Source organism: Hemitrygon akajei, chromosome 16, assembly GCF_048418815.1.
Source record: "Hemitrygon akajei chromosome 16, sHemAka1.3, whole genome shotgun sequence".
In the NCBI taxonomy this organism is placed as follows: Eukaryota; Metazoa; Chordata; class Chondrichthyes; order Myliobatiformes; family Dasyatidae; genus Hemitrygon; species Hemitrygon akajei.
The window spans coordinates 21,764,062-21,785,805 of NC_133139.1; the positions used below are offsets into that span (position 1 = coordinate 21,764,062).

The window sequence follows — 21,744 nt, forward strand, 5'->3', positions numbered from 1 at the left end:
TCTGCTCCAGAACTTCAGTTTGCCTCTTGCAACAGAAGCGTTAGTGATCTAGGCAGGTGAACAAGAATGATGATGAACAGGCTGTAATTAAACAGACTGCACTGGGTTGCACTCATTCAGGAAAGCAGAGGAAACTGTGGAAAGGCTTTGGAAAATTGGGAGGTGAGTTACTTGCTGCAGGCACTGACCTGCTCTTTTAACCACAGTATTCTTAGAGTTATTGGACATGAATGTATGGTAATTTAGTTTATTGGACTAGGAGGAATGAAGTTATTTTATCAGGTTTTGACTGGCAGCTGCAACAGTTTTAATTGACTGGATGTTGTTCTCTTCTCTCCAGTAATGCATGAGAGAAGAACAATATTCTTACAACATTTGATGGTGTAGATGCAGGAGTAATTTTTCCCTTTCCTGAGATATCCAAAACCAGGGATCACATTCTCAAACTGAGCTACTGGACATTCAAGATGGGGATGAGCAGAGACCTTTACTCAGACAGTAGTGAATCTTTGAAAGTCTCTACCTGTGAAGGTTTGGTCATTCAGTGTGTTCAGAATACTGATCAATAGATTGACATATAGTGTTGAAATCTACAGCTGCATATACATCTGATGAAAGGGATTGAGCATTGGCAGATGGAACTTCATCCCATCAAGTGTAAGGTATGTAATTTGAGAAGTTAAATGCAGGTAAGAAAATTACAGTAAATGATAAGGCACGAAGGAGTGTGGATGAACAGAGGGACCTAGGGATTCAAGACCAGTGTTCCCTGAAAGGGTTGCGCAGATTGATAGAGTGGGGAAGAAGTCATGTGGCATGCTTGGCTTCATGAGTCAGCACATGGAGTATGACTATTTGGTGTTGTATTGCAACTTCATAGAATATCGGTTAGACAACTCTTGGAATATTCTGGAGGGCACAATATAAGAAGAATGTGATTGCACTGAAGAGAATAGAGAAAATATTCACCAAGATGTTGCCTGAAATGGAGGACTTTAGTTATGGGGAGAGATTGGTTTCCGTGGATTGAAGAAGGCTGAGAGGTGATCTGATATAAAACCAGAACCAAGAGTTGTGAAAGTGAAATGCTCACCAGTACACCCTGGTAAGGAATTCAGGATGATAGAAATATGGGGAGCTATGTAAGAAGGGTAGGGTTGGTTTGAACAATCCAAACCTTCAGTTATTCAACAAGCTTAGGTTATAAGGTAGGCACAGTATTGTGGGCCGAGGGGCCTGTACTACTGTAGAACTACTATGTTCTATTTTCAAAATGTATAAGATTATGAGGGTCATAGACAGAGTAAGTGAACAAAATCTTCTTGCCATGATGCTGGCATTAAAAACTAGAAGATGGGTTTGAGGTGAGAAAAAGGAGTTTTGACGAGGATCTGAGGGTTAAGGTTAATAGCTGGGGCACACTTACAGAGGAGGTAGTGGGACTGGTTAAAATTACGAGGTTCAACAGATAATTTAGGCATAAAGATAGGTATGGCTTAGAAGGATGTGATCCATATGCCGGGATTTCTATAAATGGTCAAATTGATTAGCATGGGTATTAGTGGGTTGAAGAACCTGTTTCTATGGTGTAAAACTCTTAATAGAATGGAGGATATTGGGATCAATGCAGGAAAATGGCACTGAGGTAAAGGTCAGCCAGGATCTGATCGAATGGCACAAAAACATGACGGGCCATATGGCCTGCCACTCCTTTGACTTAAGTTTGTATGAAGTTGGACCAGAGTGATCAAAGGCTGCATCTCTTCTTTGGCTGATGAATAAAACGTGACCTGAAATAGGCCGAGTTAGTGACAGTTGCACATAACTGACAGACATAAAATCAATTGCCGTTGTTTTTAGCATTGTGGTTACCAAGTTTAGTTAGCATGGAAATTATGCAGTCATCACCATTGAGTAGTTGCAGAGCAGTTACTATTAAATAGATTGGCCACTCAGTGGAAATAAGGTTTATTCATCAAATAAACTCAAAAGACTCTGAAACCAAGTCCAATTAAAGTGCAGACGATTTTGATAACAAGGTGACGCTGGCAGCCAATGGGAAGGTTTTGCAAACAGCTCATGAAAGTATGAGATACTCCAGTAGATACGCATCTTCTGAACTGCGATTACTGCAGTGGCAACTTGTCATTTACCTTTTAACAGTGTACTTTGGAACCGACTAAATGATATGGCACAATTGCACTCTCCATGGGTATTTGACAGACTAGGTTGGAAAGTGTGGGTACAGCTGGGGCAGCCATTGCCCAGGGTGGATGATGCATCAAGGCCTGATAATGCAAGATGAGCACGTGATCAGCTCCAATATTCCACGCCAATGAAAGTGTTGAAGAAGACTAAAACACTGAGAACGAGAGTGGAAAATGAGCAGGTTGTTCAGCTCTGCTTACCTACGTTCGACCGGTCTCCCCTTCTTCTCACTACTACCGTTGTGCAGGCAGTGCAGGGATCTTGGGTCCGACGCTGCCAGGTTTGGGAGCAGTTGTCGCCCAGCAGGCATTGAGCTCCTCAACGTGTTTCACTCCTCTTTAATGCTGAACTGGTTCCACTTTCGGAGACTCTGCAGTTCCGGTTCCATGTTTTTTTTTTAACTATCTGCACAATAAAGCCCAGCAGCGTCTCTACTTTTTGCGAAGGCTGAGGAAAGTCCATCTCCCACCCCCCGCATCCTCGTCACATTCTACGGGGGCTGTATTGAGAGTATCCTGAGCAGCTGCATCACTGCCTGGTTCGGAAATTGCACCATCTCGGATCGCAAGACCCTGCAGCGGATAGTGAGGTCCCAGCTGAGAAGGTCATCGGGGTCTCTCTTCCCGCCATTACGGACATTTACACTACACACTGCATCTGCAAAGCAAACAGCATTATGAAGGACCCCTCACACCCCTCATACAAACTCTTCTCCCTCCTGCCGTCTGGGAAAAGGCACCGAAGCGTTCTGGCTCTCACGACCAGACTATGTAACAATTTCTTCCCCCAAGCCATCAGACTCCTCAATACCCAGAGCCTGGACTGATACCTTACTGCCCTATTGTCTTGTTTATTATTTATTGTAATGCCTGCACTGTTTTGTGCACTTTATGCAGTACTGGGTAGGTCTGTAGTCTAGTGTAGTTTTTTTTTCTGTGTTTTTTACGTAGTTCAGTCTAGTTTTGTACTGTGTCATATAACACCACGGTCTCGAAAAAACTTTGTCTCATTTTTACTATGTACTGTACATAGCAGTTATGGTCAAAATGACAATAAAAGTGACTTGACTTGTCTTGAATTTGACCCCTTATGCAATTTGGAAATGTGGCAGTCCTGTTATGTGCATTCTTTAGTGAATTCTGTTACGTTTCTTTGTTTTGTAAGTGCCTGCAAGAAGATAAATCTCAAGGTTCTGTATGGTGTATATACTTTGATAGCAAATGTGAACTCTGAATGGTAACAATTTCTTCCAGCAAAAAAGTGGTAATTTCTCAGGAAAATATGAGCAGAAGATAGTTGGATATAAATATTGTGCAGAAAATTATCTTGTCTTAATTTCCATTCTGGCTTGTTGGATTCTGAGGTAATTGGTGAAGGCCATGATTAATTAAGCACTTAAATCCAGATCCCTAGTAACAGTTGACTGTTGGACGAAATAGCTGAACAAGGCATTTAGTTTGAGGGGATTCAGTAAATGAGCATTAAAATGCTGTCTCGCCAGTGATGCCAATATCATGTGAATTAATTTGAATAGAGGCATTAACAGTAGTTACAGCACAGTGATTCGGTAATCACAATTCGACTTTCATCTTCAAAAACTTCTGCCCTCTTTCTATCTCTCTTGCGCTCTCTCCCTCTTTTGCTCACTCACTCTCTCTCCCACTTTCCTTTTTGCTCCCTCTCTCCCTCACTCTCCTTTTCATTCTCACTCTCCTTTTCACTCTCACTGTCTCTCTTGTGTTCTCTCACCTCCCCCAGGCCAGCTGTTGTTATGACTATCCTGATGGAGATTACTGACCTCCCCACTGGATGAGCAGAGATTCACAGACCCTTTTCTCTGGCCAGTGGGCCTCATCTTCCAGACTTCCAATTCGCCCTCGGACCTTGGCCCTTGGCATCGATCCCAGGGCATGCCAATCACTGAACACCAGTGTTACAGTGTGGGCAAAAGGGCAGTCAATTTATGCATAACATGTCACTGCAACGAACAATGTGATTTTGACCAAATAAACTTTTTATTACGTTGCATTGGGGGTCTTCTGTGTTCCTCTGAGAGGGTCTTTTTGTTTAAAGTTTACCAGGAAGAAAGTATCTTTAACAATGCAGTACGGTTTGAGTGCCCTTTATCCAAAATTCCAAAATCCAAACAATCTCGAAAATCTGAATTATTTTGAGTACTGACATGCATCATAAATGAAAAATGACACAAGGCGTTGGGAAGATTCCCAGGTGATGAGCAGGTTTCTGTGTACTACAAACACTTCTGAGAAGTGACCTCACATATGTACTGAACAGAAGTCAATAAAAATAGAAAAACGCTGCATAAAGCAAGAAATGAAGATCTCGATTGTGTACCATTAGCGTTGGAGTGAACATATACCACTTAACGGTGTGCTGATCATGAAACAAGCAAAGATCTATCACAATAAACTGAAAATTGAAGGTATTTGTGAATATTCAACAGGCTGGTTACAGAGATTTTAAAAAAAGGAACGGCATTAAAATTTTAAAGCATCTGTTGATCATGAAAATCTAGCACCAGAACCAGTCTCGGTGCTGATTGTTCTTATACCTTATGTAATGACATTAAATTTTTAAATTTTTAAATTTTTAATTTTGCTGATGAAAATCTGACACCAGAACGAGTCTACAATGCTGATGGGTTTTTTTTACCTTACATAATGGCATTAAATCTTTAGTGTCGTTGATGAAACTCTTAACAGCAGAATAAGTCTACAGTGCTGATTGTTTTTATACCTTAAATAAATCTGAAAAAGTCAAATACAAATACAATGTACTGTAATCTTTGTAGATGGAGACTGAAAGCCTGCCATTGTTTGTTGTTCAACAGCTGATTCAGGTATTCTCCCAAAGCAGCCATGCTGCTTTTGCTACCCTGCACACATTGTATTTTTATTATTTTAATGGTATGTAATCATTTTTAACTGTTAAGTACGTATGCATGATGTATAAGTGTAAACAAAGACTGCATACCAGTAGCACATAAATTTAGAGTCGGAAGTGATGGCGATCCCAAGCTATCGTGCTATATAATCTAAAATCCAAAGCACTTCCAACCCTAAGCATTTTGGATAAGGAGTACTCAACCTGTACTCACTAATGCATTGCAGCATCAGCCAAGATTTTCTGCAGAGATCTCTGGGGTCAATCAAGGTCATAACCATCTGACTCCGAACTGAAAATGGGATCAACTGATTCATGACTGACCCATCCAAACCATGCTAAAATAGTTTAGAGCAGGGGTGTCAAACTCATTTTAGGTCACGGGCCGGATTGAGCAAAATGCAGCTTCATGCGCGCCAGATCAGTCGGACGCGTGCGAACGCAGCTTTTGTTGCCTCTGTTTTTTCAGCCTGCTCTCATGTGTCTCAGTCTCTGCTATAACTACAAAGTGTTTCCCTTTACAAATTCCGTTTCTTATGAAGAAGACTGCCGAGCAAGACTGCCGAATAAACACTAAAAACCCTGAAAACCTGGTACCTGAATAAACTCAGCATTAGCCATATCATACGCCATAGGCGCTTCGATTACTGGGGCCAGCTTTAATAGTAATTAGATAATCATCTCGCGGGCCAAAGATAATTCCACCGCAGGCCGGATTTGGCCCGCGGGCCTTGAGTTTGACATATATGGTTTAGAGTATTCTCCAGAACAGCTTTTCTTCCTGTTCCTTGGCCGCCTTGAGATGGTGGTGATGAGCTGGCTTTTTGTACTGTCCACAGTCCTTCTGGGAAAAACACCCCCATTTGTGCTGTTGCAACATTTATATATTAAGAAAGGATGGTGTGTGACTTGTAGGAGTTCTGCTGCAGCTGGTAGTGTTCTTCTGCTCTTGTCCTCCTTGTGGCTAGAGATTCCTGGTTTGCGAAGTGCTGTTGCATGAATATTTATGGTGCATTTTGTAAATGGAACACACTGCAGCCATTATATGCTGGCTCAAACTTCAGAGTAAAATTATTAAAGTAAGTATATGTTACCATGACATACTACCTTGAGATTCATTTTCTTGCATTTACAGAAAAAAACAGAAATGCAATAGAATTTTAGGGAAAGACTATACATGAAGAGATGAAGACTGACATATAACTAATATACAAAAGAAGACAAGCTGCAAATAAAAATAATACTGAGAAGATGAATTGCAAAAAGCCCTTGAAAGTGAGTCTGTAGGTTGTAGATTCAGTTCAGAGTAGTGGGGAATGAAGTCAATCACGGCAATTCAGTAGCCTGATGGTTGTAACTACTCCTGAACCTGGTGGTTTGGGACCAATGGCTGTTGCACTTTCTCCCCGATGGTAGAACCGGGAAGGGGGCAAGGCCATTGAGGTTCATTGATGTAATGCCAGTTAAGTATGCTGTTCTGTCTGGAATGGGACTGAGCTTCTTAAGACTCTTTCTGAATTGCTCTTATCCAGGCAGGAAGAGAGATTTCCATTGGCCTCCTGACTTGATCTAAACTATGAAGGAATAGGTGATACATTTCCAAGTCAGAATTTATAGTTGGAGGGGAAAGATTTAAAAGGGACTCAACGGCAACTTTTTCATGTAGAGAGTGAATATATAAAATGAGCTGCCAGAAAAATTGGTTGAGGCAGGTGCTTTTAATGAACATTTGGACAGGTACATGGAAAGGTGGGGCTTAGATAAATGTGGGCCAAATACAGGAAATTGGTGCTAGATGGGTGGGCACCATGATTACCGTGGACTCTTTGGACTGCAGGGCCTATATCTGTGTTGTATTACGCAATGACTATTTGAACCTCGGTAGAGAACACTTAGAGTTGTTTTCCAAAGTACCTTTTGTCTGTGCCCTTGACCTTCTAGTTATATCAGCTGCTGTGGATGAATTTGCAATGCCTACTGCAGGTGATGCACATTGCAGCCAAAGTGTGCTGGCATTTAAGAGGAAAATATTGAACCCAGATTAATATTTAGACTCATCTATTTCTGCACGTAATGTTTGCATTCTTAAATGTGGGAGTTAAGGACTGGATTTGTGAAGACGTTCTTCAGTTTCACAGTTAATAAATGGCTTCTATAATGCGTTTCAAAAAGCTCTTAGTTGACTTTTCAGTATCTTATAGGTACAGAGCTGAATCTTTTATCTGATAATTTAAATTGCTATGCAGTCATTGTTACAATAACTTCAGTTTTTTGCCATTTGGAGGAACAGTCTTGGTACAGGTGGCCCCCCGTTTTTCGAATGTTCGCTTTACGACAGCTCACTGTTACAAAAAACCTACATTAGTTCCTGTTTTCGCTAACCAAAGAGGATTTTCGCTTTTACGATAAAATGACGCCCGCTTTATACGTGTATTTACCCAGAGAAAGACTACAATGACCGTGAAACCTTGTGCGGGCAGTTATTTTGCACATGCGTGTACATGCCGATTTTTTTTTTCTCTCTCCAAATCGATTTTGGTTCGCTGTCTTCTCGAGTTTGATAGGTGAAACTACACCGTACATACAATATTTCTACTTTATATAGGGTGTATATTTGTCTTATCATTCCTGCTTTTACTATATGTTAGTGTTATTTTCGATTTTATGTGTTATTTGGTTTGATTTGGTAGGTTTTTTTTTGGGTTTGGGAACGCTCAAAAATTTTTCCCATGTAAATTAGTGGTAATTGCTTCGCTTTACGACATTTTGGCTTACAAAAGGTTTCATAGGAACGCTCTACCTTCAGATAGCAGGGGAAACCTGTATTAAGTGGAAACTGTAGATAGAGTTATTTGGTTTTGCCTATTTGACAAAACAATATTTTACACATGGCAGATTAAGATTAGTGTACAGATATTTGGAGATTCATTCGTTCCCTTTAATATCAGAGAATGTGTACAATATGCAACCTGAAGTTCATGCTCTTCGCAGACATCCACAAAAACAGAAGTATCCCAAAGAATGAATGACAGTAAAAAATGTCAGAACCCCAGAGCACCCCTTCTCACCCTCCCACGCACAAGCAGCACCAATGCATCAAGCCTCCCTCTCTCTTCCCCCATTTATTTTAGCAAAAAGCATCAGCGCACACCACCCATCAAGCAAACAAAGCCCCCAACGAGAGACCATGGTCTTCAGTACAGAAAAACTAATTGTTCACCCAACGATTCAACGTGCCACGGGCTCTCTTTCTCCTTAATAAAGGGGTAGAGAGGTGTTACACAGTAACACAGTGGGAGAAGAGACCAACAAAAATAAAACAACTTGCTGATTTACGGTGTTAAAGTCTGCCATGTCGCTTCTTTCGAGTTCTCCGACATGAGAAACGCAGCAAACTGTTCCCACTAATGAGAGAGAGACATTTGCTGTGTGCCGAGACCTCCAACAGCTGATCCGATGTTCCCAACATCCATTTTCTCCTGCAATGCTTCAGTCAGTGGCAGTGGCATAGAATCGGCTCGTCCACAGGGCCGCAAAAACCAGGAACCCCAAAGGCACGCTCGTCTTCTAGCCCGCACCCTTGGGACATTGAAAAACGGAGGGAAGGTCGATGAGCTCCAGGAGTGGGTACCATCATTGTAAAGAACAAAAGTTTGGAGTGCAACTCTAGGTCAAGGTCACTGACAGAACTGATTCATCTTGAAAAGGGAGATAAAAGAGATATTAAAGGTAGAAATTAAGCTGTTTCTGCAGATAAGCTCAGAGAAGCTGCTGTCTAGCACCCTTGTAGACATTAAGGCAAATTGTCCTTGGGCCATAAGATTTCTTAGTGGAGAAATTAATGATTCTGAGTTACTTATGGTAATGTTGTAGACGAACATTTGCTTGGCAGTAAAATAAAATGTTTGGTAACTGCAAGACTAGTAGTTGGTAAAAAGAGCTATGGAAATTCCACTGTAAGTTTACATATACTGCTGCTATATTTTTAAAGTTGTTTCACAGGTACATGTCAAACAGGAAATGCTGGCTGCCAGAATTGTATGATGTTTTTAGATTGTGTTGAGAGAAAACTAGACTGTATTGGTTTTAGTGATTTTTTTTCACTCTCTGAGTCATAAACTTTAGTTTTTTTTCAAACTAAATTTGGTGTGTTTGGACCCAAGCAGTAGGTTCTAAATTCCATTGCATGAACAATGAGCTTTTATCTTTTAGAATTAATGTAAATATTCTTGGAAGTTCTTCCCTATCTGCCTTCACCCCACCAAAACTTTAACCCATTACTTTTGCATACACTGCCTGATTTACCATTTCCAAGGAGTTAGCTGTCCTTGGCACTGATACCTAATGTTTTAAAACTGAGTCTCAGATTAATCTTCCCTACTAGAACAAGTATGTACATCAGCTGCTGTTGCTTGAATGTTGAAGACCAAGATTGGGGTTGAAAAATAATGGAATGTTTTCTTTTTCCATTCTCTTTCAGAGTTGCTGGAATTCATGTGAACATGTTGAAGAGAAAGAAGCCTCATAGGTAAAGGGGAGCATTGGGACAGAGCACAACCCACTGTGGTTATTTTTGTGGTGATCATCAAGTTGCTGGAGTACTGTTGTTCAATTCGAGCTGCGTTCAAAGGTTTAAAGGTTTATTTATTATTGAAGAATGTATTTAGTATACAGCTCTGATATTCGTCTTCTCCAGGTAGCCATGAAACAAAGAAAAACCTTGGAAGTTATTTCAGAGAGTTACACCAAACCCACCCCCAGCACAAAGAAGTAACAGCAATACGATCATCAAACACCCCCTCCCCCCCGAACAAACCACAACACGATTATCAAACCCTCCCTGATCCCTCTCACCCTGCACAAAAAAATTAACAAAAACGCAATAAGAATATGGACCCCCCCAAACTCCCTTCCCCACACAAAATGCAACAAGAACATTGGCCTCTAAATCGCCTTCTCCCCACACAAAAAACAACAAGAAATAATGAGCAAAAACACAGAATATCAAAATCATAAGACTGAAAAAAGAACATAGTCCAAATCCATGAGCGTAGAAACCTCAGTAACATCCTCCCAAGATTATGGAAAGAGAGAGACACAGAGGTCTACCCACTGGGCACAGTGATATGGCTCTGGCAGTAGAACGATGCCACCAGCAATCAGAAGGCCGGCAGTTGGTGCTCAGCTTCCACGTTCATCTTGATGTTTCAGTCTTCCTCGTCGCTTTAGTTGGGGAACAATAGAAGTTTTAGTCGGCAAAATGGGGTCGAACAACTGCTCACATCCTGTCTCGTAGTTTCTTCACTTCGAGGTGTGACCTACTCATGATAATTCCTAATCCGTAAGAAGAAGCATGGGTACCAATGGATGGACCACTCCATTCAGGAACTGGGTACATTTGAACGCATGGAATTTGTATCATACTATTGGATATCTGAATTAACTTCAAGACACCTTCAGATGTTTTAACACTGCAAAAGCTACGAGAAATGAGAAGATCTGTATAAATTGGATGCAATAAGCAGAATGGCAAAAAGCCAATCCTATTGAAATGGTTACAGAAGGCTTTTTAACTTTTTTCCCCAGATGTTGGCTTCACTGACAAGGCTAAGAATTATTGTCAATCTTTATTTACTTTTAAGAAGGTAGTGGTGAGTCACCCTCTTGAACTAACTACTTTTGATGAATATATTCCCATATTGCCTTAGTGTTAAGAGTTTTAGGATTTAGAACCAGAGATAATGAACACCAGTACGTTTCCAAGTCAGGAGGTTGTGTGCCAGTGGGAGGTGGTGTTCTCATAACCTGCTGATGGACTTGTGGTTTTGTTGTCATACTAACTTAAATGCAGTGCATTTTGTAGCTAGCACACACTGCATTCACAGGGTATCCCTGTGGGATGGGTGACAATCAAGTGAGCTGTTTTGTCCTGAGTAGTTTTAAGTTTCTGGTGTTAACAGGGTTCCATGCTCCAGGTTACATGGAGATTGTTCCATTTTCCTTTTGTTCTGTGGCAGGCAGAAAATGGAAAGGATTTGGGGTGTCACAGGCTGAATTTCTTGCCCTAGGTGAGCCTGCTGTTATAACCATACTGCAGGGGTTCCCAACTTGGGGCCTACAGACCCCTTGCTTAATGGTATTGGTTCATGGCATAAAAAAGGTTGGGAATAATGTGTGTGGCTGGTGCAGTTGAATTTCTAGTCATCTGTGGTCCCTGTTCCCCAGAATAATGTTGATGCTGACTGAGATCATGATCCCTGGTTTTAGCTCACTTCTTAAAAGATTTTGCAAAGACTTCATGCATGGCCCTGTGTTGATCTTATGTCCAATGGAGTCATCAACTCTACATCAGCCATGCTAAGGACTGTGTTATACTGTGAGCTCCTCTCGTTCCCTTACACGTGAGAGTACAGACTCAGTCTGTTTAATCTCTCTTTGTACAAAAAGGCTTACCCCCCCCCCCCCCCCCATGAATCATTGGTGCACCTTCACAGCTCTCCCTCTATTACGGGAATATCCATTGTTGAATAGGGAGCCTGCATCGAAAGTCACTATCTGTCTCCAGACAGATGTATGGAAGTCATCAAGACAACTTGTTTTGATTTTGTCAGGGTAATGGGGGAAGAGAGTTGTCATTTTCGGGTTGATTTGTGATCTTGGGAAAGTACTTGCAGGAGACTAAGGGCTTGTAATTTGGATTTCCTGAGCTTTTAAACAATTTGGAGTCAGCCGCATTGCTGGAAAACAAATTAGTTGGCCTAAAGCTCACTTCTTGAAGATTTTACGTAGTCTTCATTCATGGCCCTGAATAGTTGACCTTATAGTCAGTGAAGGCCAGCATTCAGTTCTCGTGCCTCCGTGCTTGCTGAACTGGTGAACTAAATTTTTGTGCGCTAAGAAACCCAGGCCCTTCTGAATCTTTCAGTCACTCAACATTTAAAATATACACCGCTTTTCTATTTCAACGGTCAGTGGATGGCCAAAACCTATTTATTTATTTATTTATTTATTTATTTAACCTTGCTTTTAACTAACACCTTTTTGTCTTTTTTTTCCATATTTATTTTTATTTTTTATTTTATATTCATGTTTGTACTTTTATCCCATTGTTCAAAGTAAATTTATTATCAAAATACCTATACGTCCCCATATACAGCCCAGAGATTTATTTTCTTGTGCACTTACTCAGCAAATTTATAGAATAGTAACTATAACAGAATCGAGGAAGGATCAACCAGTGTGCAGAAGATAACAAACTCTGCAAATGCAAGTATAAATAAATACCAGTAAATAACGAGAACCTGAGATAATGAGATAGAGTCCTTAAAATGATCATTGGTTGTGGGAACAATTCAGTGATGGGGCAAATGAGTGTAGTCATCCCCTTTTATTCAAGGGTCTGACAGTTGAGATGTAGAAACTATTCTTGAACTTGGTGATGTATCTTCTACCTGATGGCAGCAGTGAGAAGAGAGCATAACCTGGGTGATGGATGCTGCTTTCCTATGACATTGTTTCATGTAGAGGTGCTCAGTGCTCGTAAGGCTTTACCCATGATGTACCGGGCTGACTCCTCTGCCTTTTGTAGAATTTTCCATTCAAAGGCATTGGCATTTCCATACCAGGCTGCGATGCAGCCAGTGAGTACACTTTCCACTACACATCCATAGAAGCTTGTCAAAGTTTTAAATGTTATGCTGAATCTCCTCAGACTCTTGAAGAAGTAGAGGCATTGCTGTGCTTTCTTCGCAATTGCACTTACATGCTGGTTGCAGGACAGGTCCTTTGAAATAGTAACACCCAGGGATATAGATTTGCTAATCCACTCCACCTCTGATCCTCCAATTGAGGACTGAATCATGGACCTCTTGTTTCCCTCTCCTAAAGTTTATAATCAGTTCCTTGGTCTTGCTGACATTGAATGAGAGGTTGTTGTTATGACACCACTCAGCCAAATTTTCAGTCTTCCTCCTGTAAGCTATTTATTCTATGCTATGATTCATCACCATCTTTGATTCGGCCCACAACAGTGGTGTCATCAGCAAACTTAAGTATGACATTGGAGCTGTGCTTAACCACACAGTCGTAGGTGTAAAGCGAATAGAGTAGAGGACTAAGCACGTAGCCCTGTGGTGCACCTGGGCAGCTGGAGATCATGGAGGAGATATTGTTACCAAACTGAACTGAATGGGGCCTAATAGTGACTGTAGCATTTCGAGCTACATCATCTGTATGAAAAGTGCTCTATAAATAACATTATTATTATTTTCATTTTTTTCTGCTCAAGCTGGTAAAACCTAAGGCACAAGCATAGCCAAGCACACTTATTTCTCAGTTGCTAGGAGCTTTCAGACTACTCTAGTGATGTTTAGTATTGTGGCTTTCTGAAGATTTACATAAGTATTGCAGTGTAGGCCTGTGGTGTTTTGGGATGATACCAGTTGTAGATTTTACTATTGGGACAAAGTGTACCTGTTCATTTTCTGTAGTCTTTTGATTTCCTCTTTTAATTCAACATATTTCTGGTGTTTTTCGCTTACTGATTTCTGTATACCGTGTTTGTTTAGAATAACTAGATCTATGAAGTTGATGGTGTTATTACTGTTATTTCCTTTCCATATATTTCATCTGCTGCATCCTTTCCCATTAACTTGGCCACTAAAAATCACCTGAAGCCATGCACCCTCTAAGAAGTCCACATAGCCACCAGGCTTGGTATCATCAGCAGGTTAAACCCCTCTCTGTTGACCCCACATCACAGTTCCCCAACTGGAAAGTTACCATATATTCCTACGCGTCTTCGTTAATTAACCCTTTCACAATGCATGCTGGGATTTTGTTCATAAGTGTCATGTACAACAATCGCGTTAAGTCTGTCAAGCACTGAGTGTAGGATTTGGGAAGTTAAGTTGCTGTTACATTATATAAGGTACCGGTGAGGCTGCACTTGGAGAGTTGTGTACAGTTTTGTTTGCCCTGTTTTCAGAAAGATACTACTAGACTAGAAAGAGTACAGAAATTATTAACAAGTATGTTGCCTTGAAGCCTGAGTTCAAGGAAAGGTTGCATAGACTGAGACTTTATTCCCTGGAACACAGGAGAATGAGGGGTGCCCTGATAAAGGTATATGAGATTATGAGGAGATTATGAGCCAATTACTGCCCCATCAGCCTACGCTCAATCATCAGCAAGTTAACGGAAGGAGTCATCATTAGTGTTATCATGCAGCACCTACTTGGCAATAACCTGCTTACAGATGCCCAGTTTGGGTTCCATCAAGACCACTCAGCTCCTGACCTCATCACTTCCTTGGTCCAAACATGGGCCAAAGAGCTAAATACCAGAGGTGAGGTGAGAATGATGGCCCTTGACATCAAGGCAGCAGTTGACTAAATATGACGTCAAGGTGCCCTAGCTAAAATGGAATCAGTGTGAATTGGAGGAGGGGGGGGAACCTTCCACTGGTTGGACTCATGCCAGACACAAAGGAAGATGGTTGTGGTGGTTGGAGGTCAATCATCTCATCCTCAGGCCATCACTCCAGGAGTTCCTCAGGGAAGTGTCCTAGGACCAACCATCTTCAGCTGCTTCATCAATGACCTTCCTTCCATCATAAGGTCAGAAGTGGAGATGTTCTCAGATGACTGCACAATGTTCTACACCATTCCTGATTCCACAGATAGCGAAGCATTTCATACCCAAATGCAGCAGGACCTGGACAATATCCAGGCTTTGGCTGACAAGTGGCAAGTAACATTCGAGCCATGCACGTGCCAGGCAATGACCATCTCCAACAAGAGAGGCTCTAACTGTCGTCTCCTGATATTCAGTGGCGTCACCATCACTGAATCCCCTAATATCAACATCCTGGGGGCTACCATTAACAGGAAATTGAACTGGTATATAAACACCATGGCTACCAGAGCAGGTCAAAGGCTAGGAATCCTGTGGTGTGTAACTCAGCTCCTGGCTCCCCAAAGCATATTCACCATCTATAAGGCTCAGATCAGTAGTGTAATGGAATGAGTGCAGCTCCATCAACACTGTAGAAGCTCGACACCATCCAGTACAAGGCAGCCCACTTAATTGGTACCCCTTCCACAAGCATCCAGTCCCTCCACCATTGATGAACAATTGCAACTGTGTGTACTATCTACAAGATGCACTGCAACAACACACCAAAGTTCCTGTGGCAACATCTTCCAGATCCATGACCACTACCGTCTAGGGAACAGCAGATATCTGGGAACACCACCACTTGGAAATCCCCCTTCAAGTCACTCACCATCTTGACTTGGAACCATCACCATTCCTTCATTATTGCTGGGCAAAAATCATGGAATTTCCTCTATAATAGCACTGTAAGTATACCTACACCCTAGGGACTGCAGCAGTTCAAGAAGGCAGTTCATCACCACCTTCTCAAGGGCAACTGGGGATGGACAATGAATGCTGGCTTAGCTGCTATTGCTGACATCCCGTGAATGAATTTAAAAAAGAAACATATATATAGGGCGAAAGCTTTGGACCAAGGAGACAGTGCTAAAATCAAGGGCATAGGTTTAAGATCGGATGCAGAGATTTAAAAGAGATTTCAGGCATCTTCTTGCAAAAAAAGGGCACTATGTATTTAGAATAGGCTGCCAGGAATACTGGTTGAGGTGGGCACATTAGCAACATTTAAAAGGCATGTAGGTAAATACATGGACAGGAGAGGTTTAGAGGCAGTGAGCCAAATGCAGGCAGGTGGAACTGTATCACTTGGTTACACAGTTGACAATGGGCAAGATGGTCTGAAAAGACTGTTTTCATGTTGTATGACTGACTTGAGGAAGTAAAATACACAACAGTTCACCACCCCTCCCCCCCATCTTACTATTTTTTTCAAGTACTGCAGCCTTAGTAATGGATTTGTTTTGAGCTGAGACCCTTCATCAGGACTGGAAAGGAAGGGAAATAAACCAAAATAAAAAGGTGGGTTGGTAGGGGGAGGGGGAGGGGTGGGGGAGTCAGTGAGGAGAATAAACTGCCAGATGACAGGTGAAACCAGGTAAGGGGGAAGGTGTGTGAGTAGGAAAGCAGGGATAAAGTAAGGAGCTGGGAGGTAGAGGTAAAAGGCTGAAGAAGAAGGAATTTGATAGGAGAGGACAGTGGTACACAAAAAAAAGGAAGGAGGAAGGTCACCAGAGAGAGTTAATGGGCAGGTGAGGAGAAGGGAAGGGGTGAGAGGGGAACCAGAATAGGGATGGAAAAAAGAAGGGGGAGGGGATTGAAATTACTGGAAGTTGGAGAAATGAATGTTCACGTCACCATTCCCTATTTTGGTTCCATCACCTCCATTAGGATGCTCATTAAACCAAAGCTGTTCTTCATTTGCCACAAAACACTGACATATATTGCTGATGATATTTTGTGAATCAGCTTGGAAGGTTTCACTAAAGACATTGTGCATAAATAAAAATGCTGTTGTGGTTTTAAATTAAAACCAAAGCAAAATTTTATCAAGCAGGAAGCCTAAAATGTAAGCAGAAAGTACTGAGTAGTTCAGGCAACATCTGTGGAGAGAGACAAAGCTGTACAGTTTCCAGGACTTCACATGCAATACTGACAGGCAGGGAGAAGATGGAGAAGGAGTAATTATCCAAACTTACCACTTCTTTTAAAAAAAATGTGATTCCTAGCCAATTTTTCTTGTTCTATCACCCCGTTGTTATCATGGGCATTTAGCCAACTGTGTTCTATGAAGGACCTGTACTACAGTGAGTGATGGACACAGCCCAGTCGATCGCAGGCAAAGACCTCCCCACCATTGAGGATATTTACATGGAGTGCTGCCAGAAGAAAGAAGACTCCCACTATCCAGGCCATGCTGTCTTCTTGCTACTACCATTGGGCAGAAGGTACAAAAGCCTTAGGTCCCACACCACCAGGTTCTGGAACAGTTATTACGCTACAACCATTCTGTTCCTGAACCAGCATGGATAACTTCACTCACCATAACGCTTGAACTGATTCTACTTATAAGTCATGTTCTCAACATTATTTTTTTATTTTGTATATTTGTCAATTTTTGCACATTGGTTGCTTGTTAGTCTTTCTTTATGTATAGCTTTTAAAAAATTTTCCCATAAATGTTTATAAGAAAATGAGTATCAAGGTAGTATATGGTAACATATATGTACTTTGATAATTAATTTGTTTTGAACTCTGGACATCTGTAACCAAGTTGGTCAGGAACTGGTATGAGGAAGTGAAGTTGTGATTGCAGTAAGAGTTGAACCTTTAACTCAGTTGACAGCTTGAAGACTGCTTCATGACTGTGGATCTTGTGAACTTTGTATTGAGCCCATTGAAGGGAATAATCTTCACAAGAAGGTGACAGCAATCCCTCTCATCATTTGCCCACTCCCTTTCTCTCCAGCCAGACTTTCTCCATCGCTTACACACATGCCTTCTGGTGGGCATGGCTTACACTGTTTGCAAGCCGCTTCTGTCGTGCTGATTGGCTCGTTTAAAGTCTGTGATGCTCTTTTCCTGTTAGTTGGCTTCCGTGCCACGGAGCCCATTTCCAGTTCTGTGCATTAGTTCTGGGTATAAAGGATAGCACGTGCAGAGGTTTCACCCTCTTTCTTTCCTGCCACCCACGGGGCCTGATTTCAGGCTGAAGTTGCAACCAGTCCTGAAGGACCACTGAGAAGGAGCATTGCAGACATAGATGCCCCCCCCCCCCCCAGTAGTTTGTTTAGTTATGTATCCAATCGTAGCATGCCTACTTTTTGGGTTTTATAAATCAAGGAGGTTTAACAGACTCTCTGTTCATTTAAAGGGTAACTGAATGTACAGTGTAGTGGTTTTGAGTAGCTTATACGAACACGTGTTTAGCTAGACACCCGATTTAGTGCTTCACAGTTCATTTCTCAAATAAATATCTAATGTACCCATTTTAAAATTTGTGTCTCCCTTTTCACTTATTGGCTCCTCGAACCTGCTCTTCCACATTACAATACAAAGGATTCTGCAGATACTGGAAATCCAGAGCAACACACAACTTTTTCTGTGTTCCCTGTCACTTGTTCCTTGCCCATCCTTTCTCCAGCATTGCATTTGTCATAAGACAATCATCAGCATAACATTTCCCTTCACTTCACAGTAACTCATTGTCTGTAAAGTCCTCTGAGATTTGCAATTTGATGAGACCTGTATAAATAAGACTTTCTTTAGTAACACAAGAAGGAAATTGGATCTCGAAGCTTAAAAATTTGAACATCTGGTCATTTTTTTTTTCAAAAAAAGGGTTTGAATTTACTAAGTGTACTTCACATTCTCCCTCAGTGTTTTGCAGCTATTGAAGCATGGTATAATTTGTAATGTAAGAAATGTTGCAAGTTGGGACAACCTCCCACAAATTGCAGTGGGATTATGACCTAATAACCTATTATAATGATGTTGCTTAGGGGTAAATATTAGGCAGGAAATGAGGCAAATCTTTTCTGCTTTTCTTCAACAAGTGAGTGTGATTGGAGCTGGTTTATTATTGTCATGGGTACCGAGATACAGTGGAAAGCCTTTCCTGCATATTGTTCATACAGATCAGATCATTACATAGTGTATTGTGGTAGCAGAAGGTAAACAATAACGCTGCAGAATAAAGTGTAACAGCTAGAGAGAGTGCAAGATCATACTGAGGTATATTCTGTGGTCAAGAGTCCAACTTATTGTACAAGGGAACTATTTAGTCTTATAACAGTAGTGTAGAAGCTGTCCTCGAGTCTTTTCCATTTAGTAGATGTTACCTGTGGAAACATGCGATGTGGAAGAGGAAATTAGACTGAATGACAGGATCTAGTTGTAGACTGGTGGAAATGATAAAGGATGATGCTCTGGACACAGGTTAGTCGGGTGAAAGATGAGGACTAGAAGAATTCTTTCTCAATTCTGTTTGGAGAAAGGTGGGCTGAGAGCAATAGCCCAACAAATGGAGGAAATGTGAGAGGGGGCTTCATCAATCCACTTTTCCTGAAAAAGATGTCCTGGAAAGGCTTCATCCTGACAGGATGTGGGAAAGGGATGGAAAATATAGGAGCAAAGGATAGCATCCTTACAAAAAGCAAGGTAAATAACTGTGGGAAACAGTGGGTTTATAGTAAATGTGCATTGATAGTTTGTCTCCTGAGATAAAGACAGATCCTGAAAAGGGAGAGAAGTGCTAGAAATGGTCAAACTGAATTTGAGAGGGGGATGGGGACATCACCTTTTGTTCAAGTTGCAGCTCTGAAGAAAATCTAGTCATGACTGGCAAGTCCAGCAGTTATTTCCCATCTCTAATGGCCGTTGTACTGAAAGGCTTGCCAGGTAATTCCAGAGTGTAGTTTTGACTCAATCATAAGAAGCAGGCCATCTGATCCTTCGTGGCTAATCTGTACTTGTACTCTACTTTCTTTCCTGATCCCTAAAAGCTTCATTTCCACAAATATGTTGAATGAAACAGTTCTCATGGCTCTCTGGTGGAGAATCCAATTGGCCACAACTTACTGAGGAATGAAGTTACTCCTAATCTCTATTTTAAAATAGCTGTCCATGCTCTTTGGCTGTAGACTCCACATTCAGGGGAAACATCTTCTTGGCATTCACTCTGCCAAGCCTCAGGATCTTGTTTCTTCTTCTGTCATCTAAGAATGAAGGTCTAATATGCACCACTGTTCCTGCTAAGGCAGGGGTTTTCAACCTTTTTTTTTTGAGCCATGGACCCTTACCATTAACCAAGGGGTCCATGGATCCCAGGTTGGGAACGCCTGTGCAAGGGAAGCATTGATATAGCTAGTCATGTGGGCCAGATGAGCAACAACAGCAGCATTTTTCCATTAAGGTCATGTATACACCTCAAAGGTGGTAGGTGAATTCAGTAGCTTAAGGGTCACCATCCAGCTTATTTGCAGCAGTATCACAGGTAGAGATAGCACAGATTTTAAGTTGATGCTATGTGCCTGTGACACTGCTACAAATAAGTGTTTCATTGTACCTGTAATGCATGGCAATAAACTCAACTTTGACTTTGAAATTGTAGATTTAATTAACTTTTTAGAATATCCCAGCTGTTGTGAATTTACATTTGAACTTGAATCGTAATTAGTTCAAATCTCTAGACTGCCAGTAATTTAACCGTACTATCGCCCTCAATCTCCTTTCAGCATTAATGGTAGTACTCTGTTGACCTGCTGTGCTCTGTTTACTTCAAGTTCTTTCCAAGTTACGCAATCAAAAATTAATACTTTGGTTACAGGCAGAGACTGTTGATATTCTGACTGGGTGGGCAACAGGATAGACATCAAAGAGCGGAGCGCTTGTTCGAGGTTGGGGAGTGGTGGGGTGGGGTAAAGGGTAGGAGGGCAGAACCTACTTGGAGTTGGGGGGGGGGGCAGGTTATACTGAAGTGAATGTGTGCCTTTGTTTCTGCACTTGCCTAACTAGGATCTTGCTGGGGTCAATTATAAAATTGCAATATTTTTACCTTGCCGTCATTATATATTTTTTGATGAGTGTTTCAGTCATTTACAGTTTTCTCGGAGTAGTTAAATCTAAGATGAGGTTTTTTTTAAAAAATCTCTCCTCGTTCTAGGTCCATATTCAGGGGAAATAGCTCAGTATTCACACTGGCAAGCAATTTACCAGTCATAACAACTCACTTGATTATCAGTATTGCCTGTTGATTAGATTTTGTGCTCCGTCCTACACAAAGTACATCTATTATCGAAGTATGTATGCAGTGTACAACCTTGAGATTCATCTTCCCACAGACAGCCACTAAACAAAGAAAACCATAGAACCAATTCAAGGATAACAGCAAACCCGCCCCCCACCACGCATATCAAAAAGTCACGCAGCCGGCAACAAAAAACGAGCGAGAAAACAGAATATAAAACACAATAACAAAAGCGTCCAGGCATATTCAGTTCAGCTCAGAGTTCATTATCTGGAGGCTGCCCCGATTCAAAGTCACCCAAAATATTAACAAAATAAAGTGAGCAACCAGAAACAAATCATAAAATGAACTACAGAATCGAATCCACGGACCGCATTGATTAAACCTTGCTCATCCTCCAGCAGCATTGAAGGAGAGAGACCATTCGAACACAGGGACCTTCCTTCTGGAGCAGCGAGTGAGAGAGAGAGAAAGCCACACACAAGCACCTTCCTCTGGCAGTAGCAAGTGAGAGGCTGGTAAATGACTCTCTTGCCTTGATGATTTCAATCTTCCTTGGTGCTTTAATCAGCGAGAAATAGTCAATCATGGGCTCGTACCTTGTCTCCAGGCTTCTCCGCCTTGAGGCTGCAAACTTTGTTTGGAACATCCTCGGAAACAGCAAAGCGCCAGATCGCTCAGTCACCCTGGTAACACACCACCAAAGTTTAGATCGCAGGCTCCAACAGTAGCAGAACTACATTTGAAAGAAAAAGAAGATGTAAAAGAAGTGAAAGAAACACATACAAAATGCTGGAGGAACTCAGCAGGTATGGACAAGAGTACAGTCGATGTTTTGGGTTGAGACCCTTCAGCAGGGCTGTCCTGAAGGGTCTTGGCCCAAAATGTCGACCGTACTGTTTCCATAAATGCTGCTTGGCCTGTTGATTTCC

The 21,744-nt window shown here is 41.5% G+C and overlaps 1 protein-coding gene across 4 annotated transcripts in view; it reads left to right on the forward strand.

Annotated features, from left to right (window-relative positions):
* Positions 1–21,744, forward strand: part of LOC140739813 (spindlin-1-like) — a 102,311-nt gene that overhangs the window by 45,439 nt on the left and 35,128 nt on the right. For all 4 annotated transcript variants that reach the window (XM_073068360.1, XM_073068364.1, XM_073068362.1 and 1 more), the window contains one exon: positions 9,593–9,640. In XM_073068360.1, coding sequence (XP_072924461.1) covers positions 9,615–9,640 — 26 coding nt within the window. In that variant the 5' untranslated portion in view covers positions 9,593–9,614. The remainder of the gene's footprint in view (positions 1–9,592; positions 9,641–21,744) is intronic.